At 45.5% G+C, this 13,968-nt stretch overlaps 1 protein-coding gene across 1 annotated transcript in view; it reads right to left on the reverse strand.

The window, feature by feature from the left end:
* Positions 1–4,458: 4,458 nt before the first annotated feature.
* Positions 4,459–13,968, reverse strand: part of LOC148143131 (uncharacterized) — a 74,247-nt gene continuing 64,737 nt past the window's right edge. The window contains exon 2 of the mRNA XM_087975780.1: positions 4,459–5,103. Coding sequence (XP_087831906.1) covers positions 4,459–5,103 — 645 coding nt within the window. The remainder of the gene's footprint in view (positions 5,104–13,968) is intronic.

Raw genomic sequence — 13,968 nt, forward strand, 5'->3', positions numbered from 1 at the left:
CCTCCCTGCATTGTCCCAACTACCCTTAATTCCATACCATGCAAATACCCATCCAACTATGTTTAGAATATACTTAATAAAGATGCCTCTACTGCTTCCTTGGGCAGAGAATTCCATAGATTGACTACTCTCCAGGAAAAGCAGTTCCGCCTCATCTCCGTCCTAAATCTACTCCCCTCAACTTGAGGCCTGGTCTCATCCACCAGCAGAAATCACTGGATAGGGTAGGGCTTCATCCCCACAGTGCAATGAATTCCCACTTTCCACCAACCTCTCAGATGTACTCACTCACTCGGTTGCTGTCTCACAAATGAAAGACTTCATTGTAACTTATTTTGCTCCCAGTAAGGGCACAACATCTTGGAAAGCTGCTCTGAAAGTCCAACCACACATCTGCATTCACTGAACAAAATTCGAGTGTTACAGCTCGGAAACAGACCGTCTGGCCCAACTTGTCCGTGCTGACCAAATATCCTAAATTAACCTTGTCTCATTTGCCCACATATGGCCCATATCCCTCTAAACTCTTCCTATGCATGTACCCATCAAAATGGGTTTTAAATGTTGTACCTGTTCCAGCCTCCACCACTTCCTCTGGCAGTTCGTTCCATAGATGCACCACCATGTGTGTGAAAAGGTTGCCTCTCATGTCCCTTTCCCCACTCACCTACCCTGGGGAAAAGACCTTGGGTATTGACTCTCCCTGCCCCTTATCAAGGTTAACGCTCAGCATCCGATGTACAGAAAGTGAGACCTGCAGATGCTGGAATCAAAGTCTAAAAGTGTGGGGCTGAAAAAGCACAGTAGGACAGGCAGCATCTGAAGACGAGGAGAGTTGACATTCTAGGCCCGAGCCCTTCATCAGGAATGAAGGATGGATGTACAAAGGGGCCTCAGTGTTCTTCTACACCAGTCATCAGACAGATGCAGCAAGCAATCAGCAAGGCATATATATGGAAGATGAACTGGGATTAGAAGTGGGGATGTCTTCCTGTATTTAGGGGCCCATTGAATATATTCAAGGTTGAGTTCATCTGTTTTTTGAACAACAGAGTGCGGATTTTTATGTTGTGTGGATGAAGTGGTTTTTTTTTGTTGAGAGTAGCTTATGTATTGGATGCAGGTACAGTAGCTGTGAGAGGCCCTTGCGAAGTGTTGTTTCTGCAAAAATCACAAGACTGAGTCACGGCGGGGGGATATGTTAAGTTAGATATGCTTGCAAGCAGTTACAAGTAGCTGCATCTTGCTTCTGCAAAAATCACAAGGCAGAATTGTGAGGATATATTCCAAGAAATAACTAACTAAAGGAGGTGGATTAGTGGTGCTGGAAGAACACAGCAGTTCAGGCAGCATCCAAGGAGCCCTCTGGTTTCCAGCATCTGCAGGACTTGTTTTTACCTGACTAAAGGAGGTGGTCGACTGGTAGAAGCAGATGTATTAACATGACCGTAGCAATGGTCACGCATATAGGGAGTTAGTATGAACAAGATAACCAAATAAGACCCTGTGTTGCATCAGCAAAAGTAATAAGACCCAGCTATCGGTTGGGGAGGGGGCGGGGTTGCACGCCACAGACAGATGTGGAAAAACGATTAGATTAGCAGAAGTAAGAAGGGAGTCTGGAACAAACTCAATCTTCATTCAGAGAGAGAGCAGCAACTTCCGAAACTCGTGTTCCAGCTTCTGCATTCAGACAATAGGAAGGCTCTGATTGGCAGGAGGACCAGTCACCTTCCGGTCCTCCAGCACTCCTGATTGGCCCACCAAAAGAAAGTCGCGAGGCACTTGCGTGCAGCGAGGGGCATGCGCAGTTTCATCCAGACGCCGGCGAGCACGCGCAGTCTGATCTCTGGCGATGAGGCTGTTACTGACAGAATTTGTGTCCAAATGCCAAGAGAAGTAAAAAAGGGGAGCTGCATAATTTTTTTCCCCCTGTGATATTTACCTTTCCGATACGCCCCATGACTTTATAAATCGAAATAAGGTCACCCGACAACTTGTGGTCGTCGATAGGGCGACCAGAAGTGTACTCAGTCCTCTCCACGTGGTCTCACCAATATCCTGTACAACCACAACGTGATGTCCCAACTCCTGCACTGAACGGTGTGAACAATGAAGGCAAGTGTGCTAAACGCCTCTTTCACAACCCAGTCTACCAATGATGCAACTTCCAAAGAACTATGTCCCTGATTTGGAGATGCCGGTGTTGGACTGGGGTGTACGAAGTTAAAATTCACACCACACCAGGTGATACTGCAACAGGCTCATTTGCAAGCATTAGCTTTTGGAGCGCTGCTCCTTCATCAGGTGGTTGTGTCTTATGATCCTGCTCCACAAACACCCCATGAAGGAGCAGCGCTCCGAAAGCTTGTGCTTCCAGATAAACCAGTTGGACGATAACGTGTCATTGAGAGATTTTTAACTTTATGTACCAGAACCACTCCACGCTGCCCCGCCCCCCCATGAATCTGTTCTAGAACACGATGCAGGGCCCTACCATTAACTGTACAAGTCCTGCCCTTCCTTGTTTTAGCAAAATGCAACCCCTTGCCTTTGTCTGTCACTGGCTCAGACACACACACACCCTAACACTCACACCATATCACAGGCTTATACTCCATCTCTCTCACACACTTCTCAAACTCGCATGCCCGCACACACACTCTCATGCACACACAGTCACACATAAGTCTATGGGGTGAATTTGCATTTGCAGAATTATATTTGCAGATATATTCAATTTTGATCAAAAAGCACACAAACTGCATGTAATATTTTATAAATTCCTACTTTGGTTAATAGAACCAATCTGATTCAAGATTGGGATACAGACTCGAACCTCACACCTTTTATGCAGTATCTGAGCTGAGACGTCACCTATTTTTATAAAACCTTAAACCATCTCGAGAAGGTGAATTAAAAGTAGTTCTGGGGTTTACATATTAATGAACTGAAACCTGCAACCCATGGTAAAAGATGAAAGACTAATCCGCAATCTAGATTTGTTCAATATCTTATCAGTTGCATGATACCGTCAGCTTTTGCTAGAAATTCTGTGTCTTATGATTCTGCTCCACAGCTACCTGATGAAGGAGCAGCGCTCCAAAAGCCAGTGCTTCCAAATAAACCAGAAGGAAGATAACCTGGTGTTGTGTGATTTTTAACTTTATCCACCCCACCAGTCCAACACCGGCACCTCCACATCATTTCCAGTCGACACAGCCCACACCTCCCAGTGCTGCCAGGAAACTGTACAATGACAATGGGATGATGTAGTTCCCGCACTCCTGAAAAATTCATAATTTCTAACAATACTCATTCACTGCTGCAACCAATACACAACATTGGAAACATAGTACAGGAGACTGTCAGAAATGAGCACAACTGGTCAGGCAGCATCTGAGGAGCAGGCAAATCAACATTGCCCGAAAAATGTAGATTTTCCTGCTCCTTGGATGCTGCCTGACCTGCTGTGCATTGCCAGCACCACTCTAATCTTGACTCTGATCTCCAGCATCAGCCGTTCTCACTTTCACCTGTAAGAAATGAGCAGTTTTAAAACAACAACCTGGTTGCAATTCAAAGCTTTCAATGAGAGTCTGAACTTGGCGTGAAGTTCAGGTAATCTTTATTGCGACCCAACTTTGTTACAGCTTCAGAATCTCCCAACAGAAAGGCATAGAAAAAGTAGCAATGTTTTAAAAACAGCTCACAGTCAAAGTGCACACACTCCCTCCAACCCCTCACTTTCTTCATTATCGGTCACCACCAAGTTGCCCTTTGTAATTGGATCCTTGGTACACCCTTAACCTGGAGAAATTATTGCCTCACTCAGCATTTTCAACCCGTATCCTGTATCCAAGTAAGTTGGATGGACAGTGCAGAGTTAATCATACTGCTGTGGGTCTGGAGTCACGTGTAGGCCAGACAGGTAAAGGATGCAGCTGGGACGACTGAGTGAATCCTCTCCCTAAAAAAGAACTGCGTGAATCAGGTGGGAGTTTTCTTCCACCCCCACCCCACCGACAATAGTTTCACCGTTAGATTCTGAACTCCAGATTTCTGACTAAATTCCAATTCCACCATCTGCTGCGGTGGGAATCGAACCCGGGAGTCCCCGGAAACAGGTTGATAGTCCAGTCGATAATGGCACTTGGCCGTCATTCCTTCAATCCCCCTGCGATGGCACATGAACTCGCTGGTGGCTCCGCAGGTAGGAGGAGCGGGTGAAGGCCTTCCCGCACTCGGGGCAGCGAAAGGGCCTCTCCTCCGTGTGGACCTGCTGGTGCCTCAGCAGGTTAGAGGAATTGCTGAAGGCCTTCCCGCACTCGTGGCATGGGAACAGCCTCTCCCCTGTGTGGACCCGCCGGTGGGTCAGCAGGTTAGTGGAATGCCTGAAGGCCTTCCCACACTCGGGGCAGCTGAAAGGCCTCTCCCCGGTGTGGACCCGCCAGTGGGTCAGCAATGAGAAGAATACCTGAAGACCTTCCCACACTCTGTGCAAGGGAACAGCCTCTTCCCAGTGTGGACCTGCTGGTGGCCTAGCAGGTTAGAAGAATTGGTGAAGGCCTCCCCGCACTCAGGGCAGCTGAAGGGCCTTTCCCCCATGTGGACCTGCTGGTGCCTCAGCAGGGTGGAGGAATTACTGAAGGCCTTCCCGCATTCAGGGCAGCTGAAGGGCCTCTCCCCGGTGTGGACCTGCTGGTGCCTCAGCAGGTGGGAGGAATTACTGAAGGCCTTTCCACACTCGGGGCAGCTGAAGGGTCTCTCCCCCCTGTGGACCCACTGGTGGGTCAGCAAGTGGGAGGAATTCCTGAAGGCCTTCCCACACTCGAGGCAGCTGAAGGGCCTCTCCCCCGTGTGGACTCGCCGGTGGGTCTGGAGGTTGGAGGCCTGGGTAAAGGCCTTCCCACACTCAGGGCAGCTGAAGGGCCTCTCCCCTGTGTGGACTCGCTGGTGGGTGTGGAGGTTGGAGGCCTGGGAAAAGGCCTTCCCACACTCAGGGCAGCTGAAGGGCCTCTCCCCCATGTGGACCCGCTGGTGGGTGTGGAGGTTGGTGGAATCGCTGAAGCCCTTCCCACAGACAGGGCAGGGGAATCGCCTCTCCCCAGTGTGGCTGTGCCGATGAGTCTCCAGGGCAGACGGGAAACTGAAGCCTTTTTTGCAGTCGCCACACTTCCACGGTTTCTCCACGGGGCGGGATTCTTCTGGTTTCTCCATGGCCGGAGCTTCAGCCACACACAAACGTGTGCAGAGCCTATTCCCCACAGTGAATTCCTCTTTCCAGGCCATATAACTGCTTCAGGCCCCACACTCAGTGCACTGCAATGGTAGGGTCTCTCATCCAGTCCCACTGATGCTGAAAACGTACTCAAACAGGAACCAAAACGCTTTGCTACTTCTCACAGAATCATAATTGAAAACGGTTGCAATCCCGATGGATTGAGTGACTGTCAAAGTGAGGACTGCAGACGCTGGAGAGTCAGAAAGTGTGGCGCTGGAAAAGCACAGCAGGTCAGGCAGCATCTGAGGAGCAGGAGAGTCAACATTTTGGGCATAAGGCCTTCATCTGTTGATTTTGAAACTTCCATCTTCAGATCTTCAAATGCTCTGTAAAAAGAGATTACAAAAGCCATCACTGTCAGTGCAGAGTAGAAATTCTGAACAAGGAATTCTACTTTCTGTGGAATATTCTTTTCTTTTGTTATTCCACAAAATTGAAAGCACCATCCCACTCTCTCTCCCCCTCTGTTCTCACTCCACTCTAACTAATTCCCTGAAGGTGCTGATTCAGAATCTTAAAGGGGCAGAAAAGCAAAAACGTCAAGACTGCCATCTCTCTGCATTTTGGATAACTCCACAACACTGGGATACAGTTGACAGTGAGCAGGTCTGATTCTGGGAAGCAAACATAAGTGTGTCAATTCATGGGGTAACCTGCAATGCAGCTATTTGTGGAACAAAATGGTTAATGTCCCCAGGAAGGTGGGAGCAAATTGAGACATCAAGACATTAACACCGACACACGTCAGTGAAACTCTTCTGCTCCCAGTCAGGGCAAAACATCTTTGAAAGCTGCTCTGAAAGCCCAGTCTTCACAACCACACTTCTGCTTTCACCAAAGATAATTAGAGTCATACAGCACGGAAACAGACCCCTTGGCCCAACTTGTCCGAGCTGACCAGATATCCTACATTAATCTAGCCACATTTGCCATCACTTGGCCCCTATATGGGCCGGGTGCTGACAGCTGGGACTAAATTGGGTTGGCTATCTGTTCGGCAAGAATGAGTTGGACCAAAGGATCTGTTTCCGTGCTGTACATCTCTATGACTCCAGTCGCATTTGCCATCACTTGGCCCCGATCCACTGAACCCTTCGTATTCATACACCCATCCAAGTGCCTTTTAACTGCTGGAATTGTACCAGAACCCACCACCTCATCTGGCAGCTCATTCCATAACTGCACCACCCTCTCCATCAAAAAAGTTTCCCCTAAGATCTCTTTTACATCTCTCCACCCCGGCCTTACCGGAAACCTCTTACCCTCTCATTCTGGACTCCCCCATCCGAAAGAAAATACCTTGAGTAATGACCCTATCCATGCCCCTCAGGATTCTATAAAATGTCTGCAATGTCACCCTTCAGACTTTGGGGAAAACAGCCCCACCCCATCCTTCCATCCCTCCTCGTCCAGGTAATTAAGACATATACCTGAGTTTGCAGAATCTGCTCCCTCCCTGGATTCACTCCAGCTGCTACAAGTGAACAGATTTCCACCCCTCCCCTCTCTCGCCTTCCCAGGATGAACAATTCCTCCAGAGGGAGGGAGTTTCACTCTGAAACTGACAGGGCCACTTCCGCGCATTGTGACGCCATCAATGGGTCGGGGGTGGGGGAGGGTATGGGAGACGGGGCAAGAGAAAGGGGCGGGACGAGATGCGGGGCTCGGCCGGAAGCGGGACCCCGCACTCCGCCTGTGCTGCCCTGCACAGTTTGCAGAAATTCCTTCCCTTCAGAGAATCCCCAGTGTAGAAGCAGGCCACTCGGCGCAACGAGTCCACACCGACCCTCCAAAGGGTAACTCACCCTCAACCATTCCCCTAGCCTTTTTGCTCAAAACTGTTCGAAATGGGGTAAAGTGTTGTTTTTGCAGATGTAGAAAAAGCATACAGAAAAGGGGTACAGCAAGAGAACTATTAACCCTGCAGGTATTTAGGGACTTTTCAGTGTATAATTGTGGTTAATTAAATGCTAACATTGGTGTGTAATTACTATAACAAAAAGTTCTTTTTGTAAAGTTATGCTTTCAGCAAAAAGCTGAGATAACTGAAATGCTTGAGCTACACAAAACGATACAAGTTCATGAAATGTCCGAGGATGGAATGTACCAGCAGAATTGATACAAAATGTGAAACCAGATCTTGACAAAATAAATGTATGTGTCAGCATTTACAGAAAGGATGGTTGCCAACCTGGGGAAGGGGGAAGTAATAAGGGTGGAGTGCAGCTGGGCAGTGGTCTGGTACAGTAAGAGAGATTGGGTAATTAGGAGTCTGGAGAGATGCCCTCACTCAGCTCAAAGGGTATAACTGTACACTAACCTGAGTTCTAATTTGCTCATTTGCTTCTGCATTTGATGATCTTTCATGCAAGATCGTAGAATAAATTGTCTTGTTTCCGGTTTTGGTGATCTCGTCTAAATTTTATTAAACTTGTTTCTAAAAGATTTGGGGGCGTGTTCCAGGATCCCAAGCTCCGGTCGCTCAGCATTCTTGGAGAAACGGAGAAGGTGCACCTCACTGATTTCGGCGATCTCTAGTTTCCCCTTGTTGCCGAGGCGGCTCTGGGCGAGCGTGATCCGGACTGGGAGACCCTGGAGACAGGACGGGCAGACGCGATGCAGCGGGGTCGGTCGGGTAACTCTTGCGCACAAGACCCGGGTAAGAAAAAGGTCTTAAATAAGTATGATCTGGGTGACTGGGGTAGGCAGCTGGTTTTGTTTTGTTGTCAGTCTTTGCCACGAGCGAGGCGCACTAAGACACGGCGGTTGGTCGGGTAACTCTTATGGACTTAAGACCCACATTCGCGGGCGGCCGGGATTTGCAGCTTTACTTGCTGTTTCGCCGCGGTGCGAAGGGCAGTAAGACGTGGTGGTTCAGTCAGGTTACTCTTGTGTACATAAGACCCGGATAAAGGTAAATTTCGGGCGACCTCGATTGACAACATACTTTGCTGTCTGGTATTGCCGCAGGACGGGGTGCGCATTCGACCAAGTAACATATGTGCACAGACCAAGGTATGAAAATTGACCTTTAAGTACTACCTTGGTGGTTCGTTCCGTACGAGAAGTACGGGGGAATTGGCAACTTAAAAAAATAGAGAATAAAGGTCTTTAATTGGCTAGGTTAATCTAACAAGTAAGGTGTCTAACTGATTCGATCACCCAGCCTTAGACCGGTTATTAAGAAGGGAAACCCCCACGCGGAGATTGGGACCCTGAAGTGGGTGTGGAAGAAGGTAACACCGAACTTCAGAGAGGTTAATTGAAATTATATAAAGAAAACGGCCGAGTAATAAAATGGGAAATAAGAATAGCAATTTAGATGTAGAAGGGGACATGAGAGGGACGTTCGAGGACCACATCCCAATGGACAGTCCTTTAGGAAAAATGTTAAGAGATTGGAAGTACAATCCTGGACGCGAGGAAAGGATAAAAAACAAAAAGATTAAATGTCAATGAAAAACAGCCTTACAGTCAGGAGGAATCAGATCATGCTTCGTATCAGAAGGGCTAGTAGCTGAAGGGCTACTGAGGGTGCACTTCATAACTAACTTATGGCAGACGCCCAGAAAAATATTCAAAAGCTAGAGGAGTCGTTGCGGGAAACTCAAAGTATCTGTGAGACATGGTGTCTGTGTGTGTGTGTGTGAGAGACAGAGAAAAGAGCTGTACAGCTAGTAGAAAGTTTAACCCTTTGTGATTCAGTGTGAATGCACATTTGTTTGTTGGTGATTGAATGTTCCCTGGAGCTTGAGATCCGGGACTGTTTTGAGTCTGATTTCTATTATGGAAATTTTAACATGATTTCTTTTAAGGTTAAGGATTTTGCAAGATTATGAAATAAAATGTTCTTTTTACAGGTCATGACTGCTTTCCTATCAGTTTCTAACTGATCCCTTTTATCCTTACATAAAAGCGATTTATGGAGGACAGTTGAAGTTTTAACTTGAATAGACAAATCCTTTTAAGGCAGCTCTGGTTATTTCACGACCTATAGCATTGTAATTGAGCAATGACTGGTCAGGACTACTTGGGAGGACGAGTTTTGGATTTGAATCAGGGGACTGTAACCGGGTGATTGTGGTGGATTTCAGAGTTGGGAACTGTGTGCATTTTGCATTTTGAATATTAAACACTGAATAAAAGAATTTATAATATATAAATATATATTTACAAGTAAGATTCCAAAATGTATAGTTAGGAACAGGCTTTAAAGAAAAGCAAGCATCAATTGATAAATTGTATTTGAGATTACAGGGAGCAAGAAAAATTGCAATATTTCTTCAAAAGAATCAAGGTTTAAACAAAACATTGGGTGAGGAGATGTTACAAAAGGGAGGAGAAAGGATCGGGGAGGAGATGTTAAGGGGTCTGGTAGACAGGAACAAGGAACAAAGTGGAAATCCCCACAGGCGGGATGTTATTACTGTGGAAAGACAGGTCACTTTAAGAGCGAGTGTCCAGATCCGAAAAAGGAAGTAAAGGCAGTGTCGTTTATGAACTTTGATGAAAAATAGGGGTGTCAGGAGTTCCTGCCCTCGGGGACCCACCAGGAACTCTTGATAAATTTAAAGATGGTACCTTACAAAGAGGACGTAGTTTTCCTAGTCAATATGGGGACAGCAAGGTCATCCTTAAATTTTAAGCCCAAGGGAGTGGGAACAAAAACAAAAGTAAATTGGATTATGGCAACAGTTTTGTGATGAGAGGCACGAAGAATCAGTTTTGCGTTCATGACGAGATATTGCCACCAAATTGGGGATTTAATTAACTGCAAAAGGTGCTATTGAATCTGTTGAGGTTCTTATAAATGAATGCGCTTGAGCAAAAATATATAATTAATAATTAATATTTATAATAATTCAATTGTGTTAGCCTGAATCAATATTAATTGGCAGGATTCCTTCATACATTCTCAGTGACCTGTCTTATTGATTCATGGTTAATTTAAAACATGACTGCATTAATTCATTGTTAATTAAAGAATGGAAAACTACATTACTGGCCAGTGTGTGTGCAGGCAGTGGTAGCAATAGCCTTATTGGTAGAGGAGAGTCGGAAACTTACTTTTAGGGGAGCCTTAGTAGTCAGCACCCCACATCAGGTACGGTCAGGAGAAGAAAGGGGCATGATGAGAAGAGCTGCTCTGAGGGAATGGAAAGAGACATCCGGTGGGTGAAGGAGTGATACCAGCCAAAAACAAATTCCCCAATGTAGACCCCCATTGGAAGGGTATGGATGAACACGATAGAGGAAAAATGAGGGACTTACGAGAGATGGTCATTTTGGGTATTAAAGAAGCAGCACCTAAATCTCAGAAGTTTTTTAAAGCTTTAGAAGTAAGACAGGAAAAGGAGGAAGCCCTGTCAGCCTTTTTACAGACATTAAAATAAGCCACTAGAAAATATTCGGGAATGAATCCCGATGATCCAGTAGCACAGGGACTTTTAAAGGTCCAATTTGTGACTAAATCATGGCCGGACATACAAAATAAATTACAGAAATTAGAAGGCTGGAGTGAAAAACAGATAGAAGATCTGTTATATGAGGCACATAAAGTGTGTGTGAAAAGGGAAGAGGAGAAACAAAAACAAAAAGCTAAAATAATGGTTGCAGCAGTTGAAGAAATTACGATAGACAATGTCCAAGGTTAGGACGACAAAGAGAAGCGGTATCATTGATGATTTTTGATGAAGATTAGGGGAGTCAGGGGTTCCCTCCTCCTGTGACCCACCGGGAACCCTTGATAAATTTAAAGGTGGGACCTGAAGGAGAGGAAACAGTGTTTTTAGTGGATACGGGAGCAGCACGATCATCCCTAAGCTTTAGACCTAGCGGTGTTAAATTAACTAACAAAGGTCTCAAGGTTTCTGGAGTAAAAGGCAAAGAATTCTTAAATCAGAATGCAGGACAATGGCTCACAGACTCTAGGATCTTGAAATATGAGACAATCTTAATAGAACAGGATGACCTTGTGTTAGTCACAGACAGTTGCTTGAATCCAGCTGCATTTCTGTGGCGGAGAGAAGGGGGTAGCGCCTGGCAATCCAGAACATGACTGTCTTGATATTACTGAATATCAGACTAAAGTGCGAATGAACTTAAGAGACGTACCGTTGCATGCGGGAGCTCGGTTGTTTATCGATGGGTCCTCCCGGCTGATTGAGGGTAAAAAGCACAATGAATATACTGTAGTAGACGGGATAGAGAGAAGCATTATCGAGGCTGAAAGACTGCCTAACGGCTGGTCAGAGTTCAATGATAAGTTTTTAAAGAACTATACTGTGGCGCTCGGCTCTTCTTTGTCTATTCTTAGGAATAAAGGCCTGTTGGTACAGACACTGCCACTCAAGTTTGCAGTACATCGAATACAACCGGGTGATTGGGTCCTGATCAAGACCTGGAAAGATACCAAACTGCACCCGAGCTGGGAGGGACCATTCCTAACCCTCCTGACTAGTGAAACTGCTATTCGGACTGCTGAGAAAGGGTGGAGTCATCACACTTGCGTTAAAGGTCCTGTGAATGCCCCAAAGGCGGAGTGGCACGCTCATCCTACAGACAACCCTCTGAAAGTTAAGAAAGAAAGAATGAACGGAGACAAAAGACTCTTTTAACGTTTGCTGATATATATATAGATAGAGATATATAGATAGAGATATATAGATATATATATATAGATATAGAGATATATATATGTGACACCTAAAATGTTAAGACAGGACAGTAAGCAGAGTTCAGAGATGGGTAGATACTGGTATAGTATTGTAATGTTAGTAGTACTAACTATTCAAGGAAATGCGAAAAATCACTTCACTACGCTGTGCCAGAATTATGCTAAACAAGAGGGACTTGCCGACTGTTGGGTCTGTGCAGAGGTCCCACACCATGGCGAATCTGGAATCCCCCCCCTCAGTAATATTGCTCACTAAAAAAAGTGTACGATGTACAATAATTTGATGTGGGTTCAAATAATACAAAGTGGAGATCTGAGAGGAGCAAATATAACTTTGTGGGATGGTTCCCAAGGCCAGCCCTGAAAAATCAGGGCGCTATTGATTGTCTTATAATTTCCCCACCGAAAGGAGCAATAAATACCACCTGTTTCTGTAATCAGAATGATGCTGCACCTTTCCAACTAGAAAAATCATCTTGTGTCCACACCAGTCAAGCCATTGCCATGACCACTCCCCGAATATAAAACGGAACATATTGGGTATGCGGTCTGAAGGCCTATCCATCCCGGGGAAAAATATGTTCGTGTGATCAAATGTGTCATGTTATGAAGTTGACGAAACACTTCCCCAAAACCAGAAAGGTTGGAGTGGCTGATGTTCCCTCGCTTATATAGTCCCTCACCTCCGAATAGAAAAGCATGAGCCCAACCTGAGAAAGGAAGGGGGGATAAGACACAAGACCAGAGAGGTCTCAGAAGGAGACCGTCTACTGTGGACACTACTCCCAAACTACGGCACTACAAGGGCAGGGTTGGAAATACAGAAATAGCGGCTGCCCTTGAAAATTTAATTAATGATACCACCGGCGCGATGGGAGAAACTCAATCCCAAATATCGGCCATAACCACTGAAATGATTGCCACAAGACTGACAGCTTTACAGAATCGAATGGCTTTAGACTATCTTTTGGCCGAAAAAGGGGGAACCTGTGCTCTGATTGGTAAAGAATGCTGCACCTTCATCCCAGACACCTCTTCCATAGTGGAAGATAAGGCAGAAATAGGAAAGAAAAAGATAAGCAATATAAGAGAAATTGAAGATGAACTCCGAAAAGATGAAGGATGGTGATGGGGATGGGGATGGGGATGGGGTAACTGGAGATTGACCGGGTGGGAAAACGGTTAGTGAATTTAGGCATTTATGTGCTACTAATTATTGTAGGTTTACTGATAGGGTTTAATGTGTTAAAATGGATAATGACTAAGCTGGTAATGTCTTTGGGAGGACAACAACCAATAATGGTACAAACTTAGAAGGACAGAAATGACTAGATTGTGAACCTCGACACCATAGGGTGAAAAGAGGGCAAAACATAAGATTGCAAAAACAACAAATGGTTAAGAAAAGAAATGGGGGAATTGTTAGAAATGGGTAAAGTATGTTTTTGCAGATATAGAAAAAGCATGCAGAAAAGGGGTACAGCAAGAGAACTATTAACCCTGCAGGTATTTAGGGACTTTAGTGAATTTAGTGTATAATTGTGGTTAATTTTATGCTAACTTTGGTGTGTAATTACTATAACAAAAAGTTCTTTTTGTAAAGTTATGCTTTCAGCAAAAAGCTGAGATAACCGAAATGTTTGAGCTATACAAAACGATACAAGTTAATGAAATGTCCGAGGGTGGAATGTACCAGCAGAATTGATACAAAATGTTAAACCAGATCTTGACAAAATAAATGTATGTGTCAGCATTTACAGAAAGGAAGGTTGCCAACCTGGGGAAGGGGGAAGTAATAAGGGTGGAGTGCAGCTGGGCAGTGGTCTGGAAGGGCTTATGCCCTAAACGTCGATTCTCCTGTTCCCTGGATGCTGTCTGACCTGCTGCGCTTTTCCAGCAACACATTTTCAGCTCTGATCTCCAGCATCTGCAGACCTCACTTTCTCCTCAGTGGTCTGGTACAGTAAGAGAGATTGGGTAATTAGAAGTCTGGAGAGATGCCCTCACT

This window comes from Chiloscyllium plagiosum, unplaced genomic scaffold (assembly GCF_037043375.1).
Source record: "Chiloscyllium plagiosum isolate Xiang-an unplaced genomic scaffold, Cpla_swu_hap1 HiC_scaffold_27, whole genome shotgun sequence".
Taxonomy (NCBI): domain Eukaryota; kingdom Metazoa; phylum Chordata; class Chondrichthyes; order Orectolobiformes; family Hemiscylliidae; genus Chiloscyllium; species Chiloscyllium plagiosum.